This window comes from Elephas maximus, chromosome X, assembly GCF_024166365.1.
Source record: "Elephas maximus indicus isolate mEleMax1 chromosome X, mEleMax1 primary haplotype, whole genome shotgun sequence".
Lineage (NCBI taxonomy): Eukaryota > Metazoa > Chordata > Mammalia > Proboscidea > Elephantidae > Elephas > Elephas maximus.
Genome location: NC_064846.1, coordinates 181,140,272 through 181,153,729, shown reverse-complemented (window position 1 = coordinate 181,153,729; position 13,458 = coordinate 181,140,272). Strand labels below are relative to the sequence as shown.

The following is a 13,458-nucleotide window of genomic DNA, read 5'->3' as shown; positions in this document are numbered from 1 at the left end:
TATGCAGAGGTGAGGAGACCGTGGTGACCCTGTGAGGTATGCAGAGGTGAGGAGACCGTGGTGACCCTGTGAGGTGTGGAGAGGCGAGGAGACTGTGGTGGCGTTGTGAGGTATGCAGAGGTGAGGAGACCGTGGTGACCCTGTGAGGTGTGGAGAGGCGAGGAGACTGTGGTGGCCTTGTGAGGTATGCAGAGGTGAGGAGACCGTGGTGACCCTGTGAGGTATGCAGAGGTGAGGAGACCGTGGTGATCCTGTGAGGTATGCAGAGGTGAGGAGACCGTGGTGGCCTTGTGAGGTATGCAGAGGTGAGGAGACCGTGGTGACCCTGTGAGGTGTGCAGAGGCGAGGAGACCGTGGTGGCCTTGTGAGGTATGCAGAGGTGAGGAGACCATGGTGACCCTGTGAGGTATGCAGAGGTGAGGAGACCGTGGTGATCCTGTGAGGTATGCAGAGGTGAGGAGACCGTGGTGACCCTGTGAGGTGTGGAGAGGCGAGGAGACTGTGGTGGCCTTGTGAGGTATGCAGAGGTGAGGAGACCGTGGTGGCCTTGTGAGGTATGCAGAGGTGAGGAGACCATGGTGACCCTGTGAGGTGTGGAGAGGCGAGGAGACTGTGGTGGCCTTGTGAGGTATGCAGAGGTGAGGAGACCATGGTGACCCTGTGAGGTGTGCAGAGGCGAGGAGAGTGTGGTGGCCTTGTGAGGTACTCAGAGGCGAGGCACGCAGAGGTGAGGAGACCATGGCGAGCTTGTGAGGTATGCAGAGGTGAGGAGACCGTGGTGACCCTGTGAGGTGTGCAGAGGCGAGGAGACCGTGGTGGCCTTGTCAGGTATGCAGAGGTGAGGAGACCGTGGTGACCCTGTGAGGTATGCAGAGGTGAGGAGACCGTGGTGACCCTGTGAGGTATGCAGAGGTGAGGAGACCGTGGTGACCCTGTGAGGTATGCAGAGGTGAGGAGACCGTGGTGACCCTGTGAGGTGTGCAGAGGCAAGGAGACCGTGGTGGCCTTGTGAGGTATGCAGAGGTGAGGAGACCGTGGTGACCCTGTGAGGTATGCAGAGGTGAGGAGACCGTGGTGACCCTGTGAGGCGTGCAGAGGCCAGGAGACCGTGGCGACCTTGTGAGGTACTCAGAGGTGAGGCACGCAGAGGTGAGGAGACCATGGTGACCCTGTGAGGTGTGCAGAGGTGATACCGTGGTGACCCTGTGAGGTACGCAGAGGTGAGGAGACCATGGTGACCCTGTGAGGTGCACAGAGGTGAGGCACGTGGAAGTCAGATCATGGTGACCCTGTGAGGTGCATGAAGATCAGGCACGTGGAGACTGTGTAGGTGGACCACGGCATGCTGCCAGGTAGCACCATCAGGGTCAGGGATCAGCTTGTGGGTCAGGCTGGCAGAAGATGGCACCGTCGTGGGTTAGGAGTTAGGAAATGAGTTGAGATCAGCAGGAGACAGCATCATTCCGGGTCAGGGCTAGGAATCGGGGTCAGTGAGGAGGTGGTTCCATCTCAGGTCAGGGGTCAGCATTGGGAGTCAGGGCCAGCGGAAGGCAGCACAGTCCCAGGTCGGGGGTCAGGGCCATGGGTCAGGGTTGATTTGGGGATATCGTTGTCCTGGTTCAGGGGTCAGGACACAGGTCGGGGTCGATGGGAGGCCGCACCCACGGCAGACGCCAGAAACCAGGTTTCAGAGGAGACATTGATTCGACTTGTGGCTCCAGGCCGAGATGGTGAGCCCCCGGTCCCTAAAGTCACCTCACGTGGTGTTACAGCAGTGCTCAGAGACACAAGCACCGGGGACTCAGACAAAGTGGGGGGCTTCTCCCCACGGCCACCTGTGTGCTCTCTCCCCTGGGCTGACCGAGTAGGAGGGTGAGCTCATCCCATCTTCCCAGAAAGTTTTGTAGCCCAGGGTGTGGCTTCTCCCCACGGCAACCCAGTGCCCTCTGGTCCCCCCCACCCCACACTGACTGATACTGTCTCCCCGCAGGGCCTCACCACTGAGCAGGAGAGCGTGCTTACTGAGATCCTCGTGGCCACCATGTGCCAGGCTGGGGAATGCTGTCCGCCTGCTGGCCAGCTCCTCAGGAACAGGGTAAGTTGCCTGCTTGTTGCTACCCCAGCATCCCCCCCATGCACCCGTGTCCCCTCCCTGAGCTTTGGGGCTGCAGTTCTCTTGCCCAGGCCCCCACGAGGTCCTACATCTTTAAAATCTCTTCCCAAACCTGATACCTTCACGTGTGACTGCCATGCTGTCGTGTAAAAAAACAAACAAAACTGCTAACTTGTGAAGTGCAAAGCACTATTGTGTTCATTTGCATTTTTCCTTATGACAGAGGCTGGATGGAAGCTCCGTGAGGGCAGGGAGGTTGGGGATCTGAGGCATTCCAAGGGCTTAGGATAGCATTTGGTATTACTAAGTGCTCAAAACACTTTTTTACTGGGTGGAAGGGCGGTTTAAAGAACAGGAATTTAGGGTTCCACAGTTTTGAAGGCCAGAAGTCGGAAGCAGGCACCAGGTCTGGGGCTGCTGGACAGGAGCCCCAGGCGATCCTTGGTTCTTTGGCCCAGAGACAAGCTTTACGTGGCAGCTGTCTTCACCATGTGTCTGTGTCTATTCCGCTCGTTTTCTCCTTTTTGGATTTTTATTTCTTACATATAATTTATCTTGCTGAGATGGCAGTCAAGTTTACAAAAAAAGGTACGTTTAGGAGTAACCCTAAAAGATAAAGCAGCTTTACAACCCCAAACCTCGCAGAAACATTATTCAGGATTTTCTCTTTTAATATATATTTACATTGAGATCTTTTCATGTGATTTCTTCAAATATTTCATTTCTGGGCCCTATCCATTACAGGCTTAAAACACTTGTCGTTCAGTCAATTCAGACTCACGGCAAGCCTATAGGACAGAGTAGAACTGCCTCATAGAGTTTCCAAGGCGCGCCTGGTGGATTCGAAATGCCGACCTTTTGGTTAGCAGCTGAACTCTTAACCACTGTGCTGCCAGGGCTCCATTACAGCCTTATCGAGAGACAAATTTTATCTACATAAATATCCATGTGGAAATAATAACTTACAAAGAGAAAACAAGGCAGCTTCATAACACGATTATTTCTTTTACACTTTTAACAATATTATTCTGCTTTTTCTGTAAGACACCTCTCAGAAGGGGGTAGGTTTAGGACCCGCCCTACCCCAGTATGATCTCATTAACATAACGAAAGAAAAGCCCTATGTCCAAACAGGGCTACCTTCACAGGTACAGGGGCCAGGACTTCAATGTAACTTTTTTGGGGATGCAGTCCAGTCCATGAACCCTGGGATGTCTGTTACTTTCTTTGAACTTACCCAACAGCGTAAATGTGGAGCTGAGCATGGTCACCAGGAGTCTGTCTTTCAGTGTTGAGTGGCACGGTGACGTCTGTCTGTCTGCAGTATTACCACACCTTTGGGGACATCATCCAGAAGACCATGACGAGGAGCAGCAGAATGACAAGCTGTGCTATAGCTCGTTGCTCCTGCTCGGCTGCAGCAGGTGAGGGAGCCACCCGGCCACACAGCGTGGAGCCCGAGGCATGTGGGTCACTCATGTCTGTCTCTGTGTCTCTGTCAGGTTGTCTCCACACCTGTGTCTCTGTTGGGTCATCTCTCTGTCTCTGATCGAGTTATCTCTGGGTCTCTGAGTCCCCCACCCCTGTGTCTGTCACATCATTTTAGCCTCACTCTGGTCAGGCAGGCCATCTCCTGATCCCATGCCCACCGTCTCTCGGTCAGTCCATTTCCTGCGGTCCCATTGCTGTGGAAATGCAGAGAAGAGCAAGGCCCCGGCTTTTCCTGGACGCTTGCTGGTTCTTTGGGTTCCAGAACTTTCTCCTGGGAACATGTCTTACCTGATTCTTGGCAGGAACACAGATCCTGAGTGGTTAGACTCAGCTCTTCCTGTAGGTGGCGACGTTTCCCTGTAGTTGTCCCCCATGAACCCGTGGTTCAGAGGCGACTCGGGGTGATCCCAGTGTCTTCACGGACAGCCTCAGTGCCATGCACCTCCCTCGCGACGTCCGTCTGTCATTTTATCCGTTACTCATCGTGGCCGTACGGCTGTGGCCTAGTGGGCTGTGGGTGTCCCTGTCAGTCCTTTTTCAGGCTTATCACCAAGCAACCCTGAGAACAAGGCTGCTAGGCGTGTCCCCTGTAGGGTGTCCATGGGCGGAATTTCCTCATCTGCCTGCCTGGGGGTCTCCATGCCCGAGCACAGCTGTAACACAGGCACCACACGTGGGCACCTTAAATGACAGCAACTTACTTTCTCACAGTACTTCAGGCTGCAAGTCCAAATCAGGGTCTCGGCATGTAGATTCCTTCTGTGGCCCCTCTAGTCTCTGGTGTCTGGCAGCCATCCTTGGGGTTCCTTTGCCTGTAGATGGTCCTCACATGGCGTCTGTCTCCCTGCCCCTCCCAATCTGTGTCTCTTATGCTGCTTTTACTAAGACCTCTCAGGAGCAACGAGGTTTAGGACCCACCAGACATCACCACAACCTATTTGCAAACAGGGTCAGTCACAGGTACAGGGGTGAGGACTCCACAAGAATTTCTGGGGGGCACAAGCAATAACAAGGGAAGGCCCGCCCCATGGCCTTCTTATGGCAGCAAACCCCCGGGGACGCACCTGCTCTGGGTTTTATCTGTCCGCCCAGATGCACGCGGTACCTGGTTCCAGTGCGGATGTTCCCCAGGTGCAGGCCTGTAGCTGGACGCATGCATCTTACCTGTGAGGCCCAGGACAGCTGAGTGCCTGACCTCATCCCTGTCTGCAGCTATACCGGAAGCACCTGGACGTCCACGGCGTCTGCTACGACCCCATCAGGTTGATCTGCAGCCCCTCCCACAATGTGCAGCACCTGGCGCGGCGCCTGGCCCTGACACTCAGCTTTGACCTGCTCTGTGCGTGGGATGCCACACACCTGATCCACAGGTGGGCAGATAGATGCGCAGGTGTGCCGGTGCCCAAGTGGACACACGCCCAGGTGGGCTGGACGTGTGGGAGCAGTCCTTACAGCTGTCCTCACACTGCCCTTCCTTCTGCCCGCAGGTGCGGACTGGCCTTTGCCTTTGCTGAGGCACCAGCATGTAAGCTGGACAGACAGACACGGCTTCCCCAACCTCAGCTTCCTGCTGCTACTGCTGTTGGGAGTTCTCCTCCAAGGTCCTCCCATCTGAGTGCCAGGCCCTGTGAGTGTCCGTGGGGTGGGGGAGGGGACGCCGGGCCCTGTGGGTGTCCGTGGGGTGGGGAGGGGGTACCGGGCCCTGTGGGTGTCTGTGGGGTGGGGAAGGGGAGCACCGGGTGCTGTGTCTGTGGGCTGGGGAGGAGGGAGCCGGGCCTTGTGTTTGCGGGAGTGGGGCTGAGGTGTCCCTGCTGATATCTGCTTAGGACAGACAGACATACTGGGTGCACAGACATGAACTGGGGGGCTTGCCAGGAGTCCTCAAGGTCCTTCTGTAGGCAGTAGAGGGCCTGGGGGTCATCTGCAATAGACGTCTCAGGAGCCCCCAGTCCATGTCACCTCGGCACCCCCACCCCAGGGCTTCCCGTCACTTCTCTGAGGCAGCACACCTGCCTACCTGCCCACCTGTGCTGCCTGCTCTGGGGTTGGTGCATCGTGTCCCTCGTGTTGGGGGCAGGGGAGAAGCCCCTGGGGGCTCCTCGAGCCAGGCCTGTGAGGGGCTGAGCCCCTCTCGCGGTCACCTGGCTCCTGTTCACCATCTGTGTCCTTGTTCATATCCACTTCCCTGATGCCCCACACCCACCGCCAGGCTTGCCCACTTCCAAGACAAGGTCCCTGCAGGCATCCCCACATTCCGGGGGGGTGGAGATGAACCCCGTTTGTCTACCGTAAGTCCCTGGTCTGGGTGCACAAGGCCCTCGCAGGGGTCGAGGAGCTGCCCCCCAAACCGTTCGATGTCATCACCCAGGAGAGCCAGTGACTCCAGAGTAAGGGGTTTCCATGTCACCCTTCTGAGGGGGGTCCCTACGTCCAGGTGGTGGCCCCAATAACTCGCTGTGGTGTGGGGAGAAGTCTGGGTGTCGTCTGGGGTGCTGCTGATCTGCCCCGCTGTGGGCAGTGGTGTGGGGCATGGTGTTGACCCACTCTGGTATACAGGGCTCCCTGAGGACCAGTGCTTCCCCTGGGTGCCGGATGCCATGGTGGACGCCTCCCCAGATGGATCCCAGGGCCCCACCAGCCGCAGAGGTGAGACTGGGCTCGGGCCTGAGCCACTGGTCTGGGGCAGGGTGGAGTCCGTGGTCCCTCTCACAGGGGCTGCTGTGTGAGGCCATGGCCAGGGCCCAGCTCTGGGATTACAGTGAGTGGGCTGTTGGGGGCTGAGGTCAGCCTTGGGGTGGCCAGGACCCCACACGGTACCGCTGCTCCTGCAGGGATGTGTTCACCGTGATCTCCTGTGGTCCGAGGAGTCTGAGGGCTCAGGCAGCGAGGATGTTGACGTGGACTGTGGCGTGGACGAGGAGGTGGCTCCCACCTTCGGGCCCTGCTCTCCTGCCGCCCCTGGGCCAGAGGTAGAGGATGCTGACTGAGGGTACCCTGACTTTTAGGGGGGTCTCCTTTGTGCAGATGGACACAGAGACGTGGGTTCTAGTGGCAGCTGACCCAGTCTGGCTGGGTGGACGGTTGTCTGGGGCGTGGGCTCGGCCGCAGTATAGCAGGGACACTTACAGTCCATGTCCCAGGGGACCCTGTGATGTGGCCCCTGTGGGTGCTCTGGGGAGCAGCCCCTATTCCCTGTGAAGGGCTTTTGGGCCCCCTGGGGACTGTCCTCCTGTGGGAACCAGGGTGCTCATGCTGAGCCCCCGTCTCTGCAGGGGCTGCTGGATTGAGGCCACCAGGACACGACCTCACCCCGTCAATGCCACAAGTGGACCTGGTGCTATGTCCAGACTCCGGCCTTCACTCTATCACCATCCCAGTCCAGTGGCCCTGGAGCACAGCGTGGCCCCCAGGTCACCGAGCAGGTCACACATGTCCCTAAGCCAGTGGGCAGCAGTGTGGCCGCCTAGGCATGAGGCATCAGGCCATGTAGCCTGTTGCCGTGCATCACCATGACCTGGGACGATGGCAGTGTTGGGGGCTGCTGTGATGTGTGGCCTGCTCTGTGGGTGGAGGCTCCTGCCACCCGGGGTCCCTTCCCGTGTGAGGCCACGTGGCGTGCTCCTTGCTGCTCCCGGGCAAACGTCCACTGAGTCTTTGGAGGCACAGACGTGACATCGTAGAACGCTCCTGGACGTCTGAACACGTAGCAGCAGAGGTCTTTGCGTGTTTCTACATGTCCACGAACGCGTCCGTGAGCCGTGTCAGAGCATCTGCACCATGTGGTGGGTGCTCACCACCTTGGATGGGACGGTCCACTGTCCTTGGGCTCGTGATTGGTGTGGCCGTAGCACTGTTCCTGCTCATGGGAGGTCGGCGACGAGCTGCTGGGGGGAGAAACTCGGCTGCCAAACGCCCCAGACTGAGGTGGCCGCAGTAACGCACAGATGTGGGCGAGGGGCGTGGGTCCCCGCACTTTCCTGGGGAGGGTCTGCCTGTGTAAATGACAGGCCTGAGGCACCAAGTGTGTCCCTGCCACAATTCTGGGGGCCGGTGGACATGGGGGGGCTGCGTCCATGCAGACGGAGACCACGCCACCAATAACCACCCTGACAGCACAGTACTGAATAAATAAAAATTTATCATTCATACAAACGCACTTTGTTTCTATAAAGACGTTGCAGCAACTAACTGTCTGTCTGTCCTATACCAGCCTGCGCCATGTCCGGGGGCAGTGGCCAACCACTGCTGAGCTGACTGGCTGTTTGTCGTCCCCTCCCCGTCCCCTGCGGTCACAGCAGCTGCGGGCCATCGTCGCCCTCATACTCGTACAGGTCCACGGTGCCCAGTGCGGATGACGCCTCCAGGAAGGGCCTCGTGTCCAGCTGTGGGCGCAGCTTGGGGTCCACGGGGCTGAGCTCGGGCTCGTATCTGCAAGAGAAAGGCTGTGAGGATGCAGCTGGGGACGCGTGGCTGGGCGGGCTGCTGTGACGTTGGGCTTGTGTGAGCACAGCCAGGTCCCCGAGCATGTCATCAGGAGGGACCAGTTGCTAGAAAAGGACATCACGCTTGAAATGGAGGGTCAGCGAAAACAAGGGAGAACCTCCATGGTGCGGGACGCGCAGTGTTTTGTTCTGTTGTACACGGGGTCACCGTGAGTCGGAGCCGACGTGTCGGCAACAATAACAATACAGAACATGCGCTGCCCGCCCCAGTTTTGGGGAATGAGTCTACTACTTCTGGGAAGTTCACTTCAGAGCAAAGTTTAGAAATAATCACACCCAAGGGCAAGTCCAGAAGGATCCAGAGACCCCAGATTGAAACCATGGTCTGTCGCCCCACAAACCCAGACTTGTTCCTCTCCTGTGATACCACCTCACAGACAGCAGCTTTCTTTCTCAAATGAGCCCCTGGAACAACTGAGGCAGGGAACCGAGGTCTGGGAGTCCCAATTCCTGTGACTGCCAAACTCAAGAACTTTTAAGGCCCCTACACAAAACCAGGAATCCCTAAAACCTGCAAAAGGTTAACGTGCTCGGCTGCTAACTGAAAGGTTGGAGGTTCGAGTCCACCCAGAGTCACCTGGGAAGAAAGGCCTGGCAATCAACTTCCAAAAAATCAGCCACTGAAAGCCCTATGGGGTGCAGTTCTACTGTGACACATGGGTGGCTGTGAGACGGGTCAGCTCCACAACAGATTTTACACAAAACCGAACGCAGCACTCGCATCCAGAGCATGTGTGCCCTGCCGAGCCCAGCTGTGTGGGTCCTGCCAGGCTAGTCACCGTGCGTGTGCTGTGTGAGTGTGTGTGTGAGCGCATATACACGCGCCCATGAGAAGTGGGTAAAATACACGTGCGCCCATGAGGAGTGGGTAAAATAAACCTCTGTGTGCCCAGTGGGTCAAAGGGACCAAAGGAAAACTAGAAAGTCTTTTGACAGAAATAAAAATGAACACACAACATCATCCTAGCTCTGCGTATGGGGGAAACGCTAGCACTGAAAACCCCGATTTGGGGGAGATGAAAGGCCTCCAGTCCATGACCAAAGAGTCTACCTGAAGAAACCTGAAAAAGTGACCGCAAAGTAAACAGAAAGAAAGAAAATGACAGCAGAAATGAGTGAAACAGAAAACACAAACACAACAGAGAAAATCAAGGACACTGGCCCTTTGAGATCGATAACACTGATAAACCTGTAGGCACACGGATTAAGAAAAAAAGGGGAAAAAACTGTATCGGGGAAGTGAGAGGTGGTATCATGGCAGATTCCACAGATATTGAAAGAATATCGGGGGATGTTATAAATAACCATAAACAAAACAACTCAGATAAACGGAGAAATTCCCTGAAGGACAAACCACCAAAGCTCACTCAAGAAGAAACAAATTGCCTGAGCAGTCCTATCTTTGTTTTAAAAAAAAAAAACAAACAAAACCCATTGTGGCTGAGTTGATTCCAACTCGTGGTGACCCCATGTGACCGAGCAGAACTGCCCCATAGGCTTTTCTCGGCTGGAATCTACGGAAACAGACCACCAGGCCTTTTTTCTGCAGTGCCATTGGGTAGGTTTGAACTACCAACCTTTAGGGTAGAAGTCCGGCACAGATGAATTCAGAGTCAAAGATTCTCACCAAGAAAACTCCAGCACCACATGGCGTTGCTGGTAAATTGTACCAAACATATAAAATTCTGGAAAATACAAACTTATCTATAATTAGAGAAAGCAGATCAGTGCTTTCTTTGGGGGGTGCAAGGAGGGACCCCAAAGGCACAAGACTCGCTCTCCTGATTGTGGCGATGGTTTCACGGGTGGATACAGAGGTCACAACTTATCAGAGTGTACACTCTGAGCGGGGTCATCTCAGTTATACTTCCACAAAACTGTTAAAAAAATAAAAACCCACAAAGACAACTCCAGGTCCAGATGGCGCCACTGGCTTATTTCACAAAGATTTAGGAAGAAATCACACTGTCTGTACACACACTGCCCAGGAAAGAGGAGGGAAGACTTCCCAGCTCCGTCTGCGAGGCCAAAGACGCCCCAAGGAAGGAAAGTGCAGAACAGCACCCCTGTGAACACAGACACAGAAACTCTCGGGAAAAGCGCTGGCAGAGTGAACCTAGCCGTGCGTAAGAAGGGATACGTGTCTGACCAAGTAGGGTCTGTCCAGGGAACGCGAAACTGGTTCCACAACGAAGGTTCACTCGATGTGACTGTACCAGTGGACGAAGGAAGAAAAACTCCTGGGAAAAGCGTCAGTACAGTGAATCCAACACTACGGGTTCTTGCCATACTTGGGTGCCGTCAAGACTATTCCAACTCATGGCGACCCTACAGGACCGGGTAGGGTTTTCTAGGCTGTAAATCTTTATGGAAGCAGACTGCCACATCTTTTCTCTGATGGAGCAGCTGGTGGATTCAAACTGCCAACCTTTTGGTTAGCAGCCAAGTGCTTAACAGTTGTGCCACCATGGCTCCTTAACAGTCTATAAAAAGGGTAACATATCTGACCAAGTAGGACTTATCCTGGGAAAGCAAGGCCGGTTCAACAACCAAAAACCACTCAACATAATTCTGTGTAGCAACAGAATAAGGAAGAAAAACTGTTTGACCAAAACCATCGGACAAAATCCAACATCAACTCATGTTTTAAAAACAAAACAAAACAAATCTCAGCGCACCAGGAACAGAAAGTTCTCCAAGCTGATAAAGGGCGTCTACCAACCCCCACGGCTGGTATCATGCTGAGTGGAAGTGACAATGCGTCTCAGCTAAGATGGGGAACAGGCAAAGGCCCCCGCTCCCGATAGTGAGCGTCACAATGGACGCTCCAGGCAGTGCGGTAGGCAAGGAAAAGTAAATAATTCGATGACCAAGTCTCAGAAGTGTAGCCAGAGCGCTCCTTAGAAGCAAAGATGGTGAGACGTGGTCTCACGTAGTTTGGACATGTTATCAGGGGGACCCGTCCCCGGAGAAGGACGTCATGAGATGGACTGACACGGTGGCTGCGACCAGGGGCTCAGGCATAACAACGACTGTGAGGATGGCGTGGGACCCGGCAGTGTTTCCTTCTGTTGTGCACGGGGTCGCTCTGAGTAAAGCACCTAACAACCTAACAAGGCGCCTCTGGGCGGACTCGAACCTCTGACCTTTTGGTTAGCGGCTGAGCACGTTCACTGTTTGCACCACCTGGGGACTCTGTTCATGGATTAGAACACTCGGTATTTAAGAGGTTATTTCTCCCCAAATCAATCTATTCATTCATCAAAATCTCACACTTTCAGCAGAGTTTTTTTTGCAGAAACAGACGAGTTGGTTTCTAAGTTTGCACATGAAGGCAAAAGCCTGCAACAGCCACGACGGTTCTGAAAGCGATGGAAAACGTTGGCAGGATCTCACCCCCGAGTTTCTACTCACCAACTGAACTACAAAGTCACCACAATTCCAGGGTTTTTCACGGAAACCACCAGGCAGGTTTTTAGGAAATTTGCATGGAAAGGCAAAGGAAGGCCACACGACTTTGAAGGAGACAAAGTCGAGGCCTCCATGGTCCGATTCCCACGCTCACTGCAAAGCTACGGTCACCGACACGGTGCAGCACGGGTGAACGGGCCCACATATAACAGAACGGAGTTCCAAAACCGACCACACGCACGCGGTCCCTGGTTTTCCAGACAGAAGCCGCGGCGCGTCAGTGGAGGAGGGGCAGGCTTTTCAAAAAAGTGCCGGCACAAGTGGGCACTCGCTCGCCAAAACGCAAACTGCGACGCCTACCTCACACCCTGCGTGCAAAACGCGCTCAAAATGACCGCAGACCTAGATGAAACTTGTGGAAGAAAATCTCGGGGACTCTGGATAAGGCACCTTCCGAGAGAAGACGCAGAGGCGCGGTCCGTGAGAGAGACGCTGGTCAGCTGACTGCCTGTCCTCAGTCGGGCCCGGCTGTTCTCTGGGGGGCCGGCCACTGTGGGGTCTCTGTGCCCATGGCACCTGGGCAGGACCTCCCGGTCAGCCGAGCGCGGGGGCCCGGCCAAGACCCGTTTTGTCACGAGGCCCGCGAAACGGTTACCGTCCTCAGCGTAAATCGGGGGACGGGGTGAGCACAACACCGACAGCGAACCTGAGGAAACGCTTTCTTGTCTTACCCGTCGTTCCACGGGTCCCCAGCAGCCTCCTCTGCCACCAGGATGTCGTACTCCTCAGCAGCGTACTTCTCCCAGGCAGAGAGCTCTGGGCCGTCGCTCTCAGTCTCCTGGATGAGACATGTGTTAGAACGTGTAGACACCACATAGGGATGCTGTGTCCCCCAATGGACACCCTGAGCGGGGAGACCCGCACCCCCGACGCTCACCCTGAGAGGGGAGACCCGCACCCTCCCCCAACGCTCACCCTGAGAGGGGAGACCCGCACCCCGACACCCTGAGCAGGAAAACGCTGCTTCCCAACACCCTGAGCAGGGAGACCCGCACCCCCCCCGACACTCACGCTGAGAGGGGAGACCCGCACCCCCGACGCTCACCCTGAGAGGGGAGACCCGCACCCCCGACGCTCACCCTGAGAGGGGAGACCCGCACCCCCGACGCTCACCCTGAGCGGGGAGACCCGCACCCCCGACGCTCACCCTGAGAGGGGAGACCCGCACCCTCCCCCAACGCTCACCCTGAGAGGGGAGACCCGCACCCCGACACCCTGAGCAGGAAAACGCTGCTTCCCAACACCCTGAGCAGGGAGACCCGCACCCCCCCCCGACACTCACGCTGAGAGGGGAGACCCGCACCCCCGACGCTCACCCTGAGAGGGGAAACCTGCACCCTGACACCCTGAGCAGGAAGACGCTGCTTCCTGACACCCTGAATGGGGAGACCCACATCCTCCCTCCAACACTCACCCTGAGAGGGGAGACGCTGCTTCCCAACACTCACCCTGAATGGGGAAATGCTGTCCCCAACACTCACCCTGAGTGGGGAGACCTGTACCCCCAACACTCACCCTGAGCAGGGACACCTGCTCCCTCTGCTCCTGGTCGAGGTACTTCTCAATGTTGAAAAATGTGTCGAAGAACACGTTTGCCAGTTTGCACTTCTTCAGGTCGTGAAGGGTGATCTTCCCTGTAGGGGACACTTGCCTGAGAGGACAGGCTGGGCTCGTGGGTCACAGGTCTGCACGGTACTATGTGCTGTGTGTGAGGACACGCCTGAGAGGACAGGCTGGGCTCGTGGGTCACAGGTCTGCACGGTACTATGTGCTGTGTGTGAGGACACGCCTGAGAGGACAGGCTGGGCTCGCGGGTCACAGGTCTGCACGGTACTACGTGCTGTGTGTGAGCACACGCCTGAGAGGACAGGCTGGGCTCGT

The 13,458-nt window shown here is 56.2% G+C and overlaps 1 protein-coding gene and 1 long non-coding RNA gene across 4 annotated transcripts in view; one reads left to right on the top strand and one right to left on the bottom strand.

Annotated features, from left to right (window-relative positions):
- The first annotated feature begins 1,995 nt into the window (after window positions 1–1,995).
- On the top strand, window positions 1,996–7,614 carry LOC126068987 (uncharacterized). Of its 2 annotated transcripts, none has more exons than XR_007515807.1 (7): window positions 1,996–2,095; window positions 3,438–3,537; window positions 4,817–4,974; window positions 5,092–5,231; window positions 6,161–6,250; window positions 6,436–6,573; window positions 6,877–7,614. It is a non-coding gene; the product is annotated as an uncharacterized LOC126068987 (long non-coding RNA). The 2 variants fall into 2 exon arrangements; XR_007515806.1 differs by having other exon boundaries at window positions 3,358–3,537.
- A 105-nt stretch (window positions 7,615–7,719) lies between these two features.
- The window catches only part of PPP2R3B (protein phosphatase 2 regulatory subunit B''beta), a 46,151-nt gene continuing 40,412 nt past the window's right edge, over window positions 7,720–13,458 (bottom strand). For both annotated transcript variants that reach the window (XM_049871817.1, XM_049871818.1), the window contains 3 exons: window positions 13,093–13,211; window positions 12,249–12,355; window positions 7,720–8,032 (listed from right to left, as the gene is read on the bottom strand). In XM_049871817.1, coding sequence (XP_049727774.1) covers window positions 7,894–8,032; window positions 12,249–12,355; window positions 13,093–13,211 — 365 coding nt within the window. In that variant the 3' untranslated portion in view covers window positions 7,720–7,893. The remainder of the gene's footprint in view (window positions 8,033–12,248; window positions 12,356–13,092; window positions 13,212–13,458) is intronic.